The sequence below is a fragment of the Sinocyclocheilus anshuiensis genome, unplaced genomic scaffold (genome assembly GCF_001515605.1).
Source record: "Sinocyclocheilus anshuiensis isolate Anshui unplaced genomic scaffold, SAMN03320099.WGS_v1.1 scaffold598, whole genome shotgun sequence".
Lineage (NCBI taxonomy): Eukaryota > Metazoa > Chordata > Actinopteri > Cypriniformes > Cyprinidae > Sinocyclocheilus > Sinocyclocheilus anshuiensis.
Window position 1 is genome coordinate 385,976 of NW_015547660.1, and position 8,904 is coordinate 394,879.

Consider the following 8,904-nt stretch of genomic DNA (forward strand, 5'->3'; position numbering starts at 1 on the left):
GGTTATTTTCACACTTAATTATGCCCATTAAAATGTATTTTACAAGTTTTTGTTACTTTCACTGTTCATTTTTTTGCTCTATGATACATCATCTTTAATTTAATAGCATTGGAGCTGCTACATTGCAGCGGCTTAGTACTGTAATCACACGCTAATGTAGGGAATCACTCGTTATAAATCTCCTAACTGTGATATTTTCAGAAATAGAAGTCGCGTTTTTTCATCTGAAACGTACTGCGATTTATATTCCAAAGCCACTCATATAATGCACAAACACTCAAGCAAGCAAAACATGCAACACGTGCACGTATAATTTGTACTGATGCAGAATAGTAGCCTACAGACTAGCGCATTTCACACAGGCTGCTAGATTCACTTTTGCCAGAAAGTCGTGTATGCCTAAGGTTGAAAATAAATGATGTTTATAGTTTGATCCAAATGATGCGTGCTAAGTGAGTGAACATCAAAGATCACACAACAGAAGTGCGCGCACGCTCTCTCTCTCTCTCTCTCTCTACCGTCAAGTAACTTGTGCATTGTTTTACTTACTTGTTTTTGACGTATCCGACCGAACTACAAACTTTTCAGTGATGTCTGTGAGAAAGGTATATTCACTCGACAAGCTCGCGCATCTGCGCCGCCGCGTGCTCAATCCACTCAGCTTGCTTTGTTTATCAGCTCGCGCACATCGGCTATACAGTCAATACAGAATGTTTAACATTATATTCATTGCATACATATACTTAGTAGACATCCTTAATCTCTAATAACTCCATTCTGCTGTCTGTTGTTCTGTTGTCGGTGTTTCATTGTCTGAATACGGCACTTAACACATGCTGTGTGGTATCGGTGTTTGGTATCGGGGCATTTTAACGAGTACGAGTATGAGTACAGGAGCTCAGTATCGGGCCCGATACGTATCGGTATCGGTATCGGTGCATCCCTAATATTTATTATATAAACATAACATATTTTTCTGAAATATATACATGCATGTGTGTGTATTTATATTTACATAATAAATATACACAGTACACATACATAATGTAAACAAAAACTTTTATTTTGGATGTGATAATCGCGATTAATCGTTTGACAGCACTAATTAAAAACTATATAAACGAATAAAAATAATGAAAACACAACAAAATTGCTAAAACTTTTAACTAATATTAAAACGATAACAAAATATAAAAATAAAATGTCAAAATATTAATAAAAGCTATAATAGTCTCTCAATGATTGTAAAATAACACTGATCACTCTTCACAAGTTCAGAAAAGCAAATAATCGACATCATCTGAAGTCTTTGTTTTGTCCATGTTACAGCACAAGGCAGAAGTTTGACCTCGCTAAGACTGTGTTGAGGTAGAAAAATAAAAATAAAATGCTCAAATTTAGTGCAAGAGTGTGGTAAACCCAATGGTTTAGCCAAAGGGGTCATGAACTGCATTTTTATTTTATTTTATAATATTCTTTGAGGTCCACTTATAAAGTTAATAATAATAATAATATGTTTTATTTTTATAGCGCCTTTCAAGAACCCAAGGACACTTTACAAAAAAAATTAAAATTCCAAGCAAATTGGCAAACAAAATACACCAGACAGTCAAGAGGCCAAAGACGTTTCACAAAATGGTGGTCTTATGTCATACAAACAGAAGTTGAGAATTAGAGAAACAGAGAGGTAAATGAGTTATTTAGAGAACAAAGTGAATAAATGAGTTTTAAGTTGAGACTTAAAGGCCTGGAGAGAGGAGGCAGCAGGAATATTATGGGGCATCTTATTCCATAGCTTAGGCCTATAATACAGAAAGCCCTACCACCCACCGTAGAGAGTTTATACTTGGGCACAACAAGCAAGTTATCATTGCTAGATCTGAGCGTCCATGCAGGAATGTATGGTTGCACTAACTCAGCAAGGTATTGAGGTGCGAGGCTGTGACAGGACTTATAAACTAAAACTAAGAGTTTGAACTGAATACGTTTGGCCACAGGAAGCCAGTGAAGTTGGTGAAGGATGGGAATGATGTGTGCAGATTTTTTGTTAAATGTAAGGGCTCGAGCAGCAGAGTTTTGTACCATTTGGAGGAGATTAATAACTTTGGCAGGTAAGCCGCTATATAAGGAGTTACAGTAATCCAATCTGGAGGTTATAAAAGCATGGATAATAGTTTCAGCATCTCCAAAATTAAGTGAGGGACGTATATGAACAATATTCCGCAATTGGTAAAAGCAAGATTTAACAATCTGACCAATATGTAAATCAAAGCATAACGCAGAGTCAAACAATACTCCCAAACTCCGCACAGTTGTTGAGGGCCTAATTTGGACACCATCAATATCTATGAAGATGTCATACTGGGAGGAGCTCTGTGATTTAGGGCCAACCAGCAGGATTTCAGTTTTGTCTGCACTTAATTGCAAAAAGTTATCTGACATCCAGGTTTTAAGTTCTTGAAGACAGGAAACAATAGAAAGGGGTGGACAAACTGAGTTGGGTTGAACCGTAAAATAGATTTGAATATCTCATATCATATTAATATATGAAAATTGAGACCATGACATCTGATGATCTGACCCAGTGGCAGCACGTAAATGAGAAATAGAAGTGGACCAAGTACAGAACCTTGGGGGACACCACGGGAAATAGTGATAGTGTGAGATCTATTCTTATTTATCCTAACGAATTGCTGTCTATCTGATAAATATGAAGTTAGCCACTGAAGAGCAGCACCAGTTATACTTATAGCAGATAGTCGAGAAAGAAGAACAGAGTGGCAAACAGTATCAAAGGCTGCACTCAAATCAAGGAGAACCAGGATACTGTGGGCACCTGAATCAGAAACCAGAAGGAGATCATTAACCATTTTTAAAAGTGCTGTTTCTGTGCTGTGAGAGGGACGGAAACCAGATTGAAACTGCTCATAAAGATTATGTTTCTCTAAATGAGACTGCAGTTGTGCTGCAACTACCTTCTCAAGTATTTTAGCAACAAATGGGAGGTTTGATATTGGTCTAAAATTGTTCAGATCTGTTATCAAGACCAGGTTTCTTAAGGATTGGGGTGATGGCAGCTACTTTTAGGTCTTGAGGAACATAATTAGTGGCAGGGGATCTGTTTATAATATGAGTAATAGAATGGATGAGTGAAGGCAAAGGAGTTTTGAGTGTGCTGGAGGCAGAGTTAGATTTGATAATCAGTTGTTTGACCGCAGATATATTTGTGGGTAAGAAAGTGTTGAGTGGGTCACCTATCAGACATGGAGAAAGGTGGGGAGAGACAGATGGAGAAAAATCTTGGTAAATGTTATCAATTTTACGTAGGAAAAAAGACATTCACATTCACAAAGCATTCACAAAGATCAACAGAGCTATTAATAGCAATGGACGATGGTTTAAGTTTGTTGATCTCAGAGAAAAGTTAGCAAGTGTTTCTCCTGCAGAGGCGGTCTTTCGTCGCACTACGATGTCATAATGTGACAGATTCCAAAACGAGTCGTTTTCTTAGCTTGGATTCAATAAAAGCTGTTTTTGAACTAATGAGAAAGTTTTGAATTCTGAAACATACAGGAGGGTTTTTATAGTACATTGACCTGTTATGAAGATCAAGTGAATTTGATTTCTCAGTTCATGACTGCTTTAAGAGACAAAGATGATCTAAGATGGTTTGTTCAACATCATTCACTGATTTTATTTGAGAAATAAACTTAAAGGCTAAAATAACTAGTGACTCTAATAATGCTCTACACTGTTTTTGGAGTTTATTGGAGTACGTTTGACGTTTAAAAAAAAAAAAAAAAAAAAAGAATACTAGTTCAGTCTTTCTGATTCAAAATGTAATGTTGCTGTTTCTTTATAAGTGATACGAATTCTTTGTAAAATGCTATTTTTGAGGGAAAGTTGTTTCAAAGTAAATCCTGCACCATTTTTAGCGTAGTAAGGATGCTAACATAAACACAATTGAAGACTAGAATAAAATAATAATGTTCAGGTGCAGCATTACACCACTTACTTTTGATATGAAACATCTGTGAACAGGTTACAGGGATCACCCTCCGTTAGATCAGATACCCCCAACAACCAGATGTGCTTAGACCAGAGCAATCAGTGCCAGCCCCAGTCTTTCTTCTTTTTGCCTTATACATGAGTATGTTTGATGGGCAATGAAAATGAGATAGCAGCAATGCCAAGTCATGCGTCCATCATTTCCATCAGTCATGCATGTGCTCTCGTGTGCTCTGCCTCTGAATACTGATGGGTTACCCTCTGCAAGCACGAGTGGGTATCATTACTGAACAACAGGCTAAGAAGATTGTGCATGTAAAATATGGATTACAACATGTCAATGGAGTCACACTTTTTTGGCGTTCAGATCTACAGCAGGGTTATTATTGCTAGATAAAACTAGGACTATTCAAATAAAATATTAATATTAGATGAAAACTTTAAAGGGAAATGAGAAAAGTTGCCTTGGCAACTAACTAAAGCATTCAAATTGGAAATATAAAAAAGAACTAAAACTGAGTAAAAATAAATAAATTAAACCTGAATATAATATATATTAAAAAACCTAATAAAATGACAAAAACACATAAAAAATAAACTGAAATTTTAAATTAAAACTGAAAATATTAAAATAAAACTTAAAGGCCCATTCACACCAAGGATGATAACAATAACAATAAAGATATATTTTAAAAATCTTTCTAAATTAAAAAAAAAAAAAAAAAAACCACAAGTATAACATAAGCACAGAGGAAAAATTAAAAAAAAAAAAAAAAACACCACAAGTATAACATAAGCACAGAGGAAAGATATTTTTGGAATCACTTTCAGAATTATTCCTTTTTTTTTTTTTTAGCTGATGAACAATAAAAACATTGACAGACAGACTTTAATGAGCTCGAGCATTTAAAGTGGCAGACGACAAAACTGCAGCGTGTGCTTATAATAAACAAAACATTATTGTGTGAAGGAGTGGGTGCTAATATAGTTATTGTTACGGTTTTTCATTCTTGTTGTCAACAGGCCAAAATATTCCAAATATTACTTAAAAGTATAATAGTTTATAAGTAATACTAAAATAACCCTGATCTATAGATGTGGCCGAAATGATTGATACCCTTGAATTTTATTTAATAAAAAAAAAAAAGATAAATAAATACATGCATAAATAAATCAAACTCTTTTGTTGTTTATGTATGTATCTGTTTGAATTGCACTGGAACAAAGCTAATAGAAACTATTTTTGTAGTAAAAAGACATCGTAAAATGGGCTAGTCTATTAGAAGTTACGGGAAATAATTGTTTTCAAATAATTCAAATAATACTTGAAGCAGTAATGTTTGAAGCAGACCATTCTTTTATCACTTTATTAATTAATTGGACCCACATTATATGTATTTTTTATGTCTTTACTATTTACTTACATCAAAACAAAATGATAATAATAATAATAATAATATATAATAATAATTGTTGAATTATAACACTTTTGCCGATACATGGGTAAGGTTGGTGCTGTGGTTAAGTTTAGGTTAGGTTTAAGGGTGGGTTAAGGGGTAGAGGTAGCATCAACAGTGTAATTATGGATGTAACTACAGAAATTAATTACAGATGTAATGTATAGTACAGGAAGGTACTTTTAAATATAAGTACAATGTAAAACATATATACACAATAAGTGCATTGTATTAAATGATTCATTTAAATGTAAGTTGTTAAATTAAATGTAGTAGTTAAAGACACTTAATAGTGGGTCCACATAATTAAAAAGCATGAATGCACTTCAGAATAATAATGATGTGAACACTTACATGTATTCAATTCATATTATTCTGCTGAAAATGATTGAAGCAAACATGAATGCAGAGATTACTAGAGCAGGTTTCTGTAATGTTTCCTGTAGGTTGTAAACCAAGGTTTTTTCAATGTTTTTATTTTTATTTTTTAAATGATTTTTATTTAGCATTGGCCCAAGTGCTTGCTTAATTACTACTCCATCCCTGTGTGAATATTTCATTCTCATTGCCTAAAGACATGTTGAATATGCGCTCGGAAGCAGGCGCTGTCCCATAACGGGATAGTGTTATAACAGCTTGACTGAAAGAGACATTCATGACTTAAATAAACATTTACTTCACCCAAAATATATTGTTATTGACACAGGAAAATAGCTAAAGATTTTCAAATGCTTGTTTAAGCTCGGTCTGGAAAAATTGTGCAGTCATTTAATGTTCAGCACCTCATAATTTTGTATTTCACACCACGGTCGCACCATTAGACAGTTAGTGATGCAGCAGCTAATTCTAGCTGCTTGAAGGCAGAGCGTAGTAATATTGCTCAAGCGTGACCGATGCAGTCACCATAAAGCATCTAACCCATCGTTACATGTGTTTTGTCATAAACATGCAGGGCAGTTGTTGAGGAAAGCTAACAGACATTGTTTTCTCATTTTTTTAGCAGTACACAGTTTTTACACAATTGAAAAGTGCAGGAAACATCATGTTCTCATTCAGCTTGTATTTTTCTCGTTTGCATAAGAGTCAATGCTGAAACCAAAAGGATTGATTGTTTACCACGGAATTTGTTTGGACTTGTTATGTAATTAATCTGTCTGTAATTATGTCTCTCTCTCTCTCTCTCTCTCAGTGGTTATCTGGAATACAAGACCTCTATGAACGCCATGTTGGCTAATAAACTTTTCCATGGAAGGTAAGTCTTTCCACCGTGGTTGGAAAGATCTTAATCTATTTAAGGAATCTTCAGCCTGAGGGCTTATTCTGATAGGGCTGATAAAATGATTGTTATTCTTGGAGGAGCCCTTAAAGGAATAATTCACCCAAACATCAAAATGACCTAAAAATGTGCTCGCGCTCAGGCCATACAAGATTGGGATGAGTTTGATTCTTCATCAGATTTGGAGAAATGTAGCATTGCATCAGTGTCTCAGCAATGGATGCTCTGCAGTGAATGGGTGCCGTCAGAATGAGAGTCCAAACAGCTGATAAAACATCACAATAATCCACAAGTAATCCACACCACTCCAGTCCATCAGTTAACATCTGGAGAAGACAAAAGCTGCGTGTTTGCAATAAATCCATCAAGGCATTTTTAATCATTGTTTCTGGCCAAAATTAATTTCACTTTCTGCAGTGAAAAAGTGGTCTGGTGTGAATCAGGAGAGAAATCTGCACAGATCAAGCACCGTTTACAAGCCAAAACAGCTCTACACAAATATGTGGCTGAATTTTGATGTGAGAGACAACAGGAGATGGACTTTTCACTGGAGGAAGCGTTATTATTATGGATTAAAAACGTCTTGATGTATTTTATTTTATTTTTTACAAACACGCAGCTTTTGTCTTCTCCAGATGTTAACTGATGGACTGGAGTGGTGTTACTGGATTGTGGATTATTGTGATGTTTTTATCAGCTGTTTGGACTCTCGTTCTGACGGCAGCCATTCACTGCAGAGAAGTGATGCAATGCTACATTTCTCTAAATCTGATGAAGAAACAAACTCATCCTAATCTTGAATGTCCTGAGGGTGAGCACATTATCAGCAAATTAACATTTTTTGGATCAACTGTTCCTTTAAACTCCAATATGGCCAAGTTTATGTGAGCTTTTCTCTAGAATGTTTTAGAATAGCTTTCCCAGACTCACATTTGTTTAAAATGATCTGTTGCTCTTTGTTTCTCAGATCTGTGATCTCCCGATCGAGGTTAGTGCCTGTAATTTCAACCTCTGAATGCACAAACAACAAACAAACACAAAAGGTTATAAATGTCTGTTTTGCCGTGTTTTATTCCACAGGAACAGGGTGAGTGATGATATATCTCTGGTTGTGGGGACCTTCTACACGCACCATGTAGTCCAATATGAAAGGAAGCTTCTTAGTCTGGAGACGCGCAAGCAGAGACGCAAACCCGGGCGAGCCTCCACCGGAAGAAGACGAGCAGGTGCGTTTGCATGATATGTGTGCTGGGCGCGATTCATTGAGAGACAGCTCATATCTGGTAACGAGCATTTACTAAAAATCATCTGCAATGTTTGACTCTGTCCAGTTAATAAGTTGAAATTGTATTTATTTGGTTACACCAATGTCCTGCAGTTGATACACATAGATCACAGGAGAGTTCATAGTTTTTTTTTCTTTTTCTTTTTTCTGACTTTCCACAACATCTCAAATCTATTCATTCTGTAGCGGAAATGGCATTTTGTCCAGTTTTACAGCTAGCTTTTTACGTATCCTAAATAGGGTTGCAAAAAGGTGGAAAATTTCCAGTAAATTTAGGAAATATTCCAGAAATTTTGGAAACTTTCCAGGATTTTTTGGAATATTCCAGGGATTTCTGGAAAGTTTCTGGAAATTTACCGGAAATTTTCCACCCCTTTGCAACCCTAATCCTAAATACACACAATTTAATCATATTTTCTACATTTTTGCATAATTTTACAAATTATAGTTTAGAAATGATGTTCAGTAAAATATTAATCTCAAGGCTCTGACACTAATGTAACATAAACTTTTATACAATTTTACATTTTGCTCTTGAAGGTAATGATTGCACAACTAGTTTGAGTGAAAACTGATGTATATCATTTTCACTCATTAAATATTGAAATCTTGAGTTTTCAGTGTCACATGATCCTTCAGAAGTCATCCTATGCTGATTTTCTGCTCAAGAAGCATTTCTGATTATCAATGCTGAAAACAATTTTGAAACAGTTTAAAACATATTTTGTTGAAACAGTGATATACTACCATTCAGAAGTTTGAAGTACAGGTGCATCTCAATAAATTAGAATGTCGTGGAAAAGTTCATTTATTTCAGTAATTCAACTCAAATTGTGAAACTCGTGTATTAAATAAATTCAATGCACACAGACTGAAGT

The 8,904-nt window shown here is 35.1% G+C and overlaps 1 protein-coding gene across 3 annotated transcripts in view; it reads left to right on the top strand.

Moving 5' to 3' along the window:
- The window catches only part of ttll5 (tubulin tyrosine ligase-like family, member 5), a 131,937-nt gene that overhangs the window by 53,273 nt on the left and 69,760 nt on the right, over positions 1-8,904 (top strand). For all 3 annotated transcript variants that reach the window (XM_016504488.1, XM_016504491.1, XM_016504490.1), the window contains 3 exons: positions 6,655-6,717; positions 7,709-7,729; positions 7,822-7,967. In XM_016504488.1, coding sequence (XP_016359974.1) covers positions 6,655-6,717; positions 7,709-7,729; positions 7,822-7,967 — 230 coding nt within the window. The remainder of the gene's footprint in view (positions 1-6,654; positions 6,718-7,708; positions 7,730-7,821; positions 7,968-8,904) is intronic.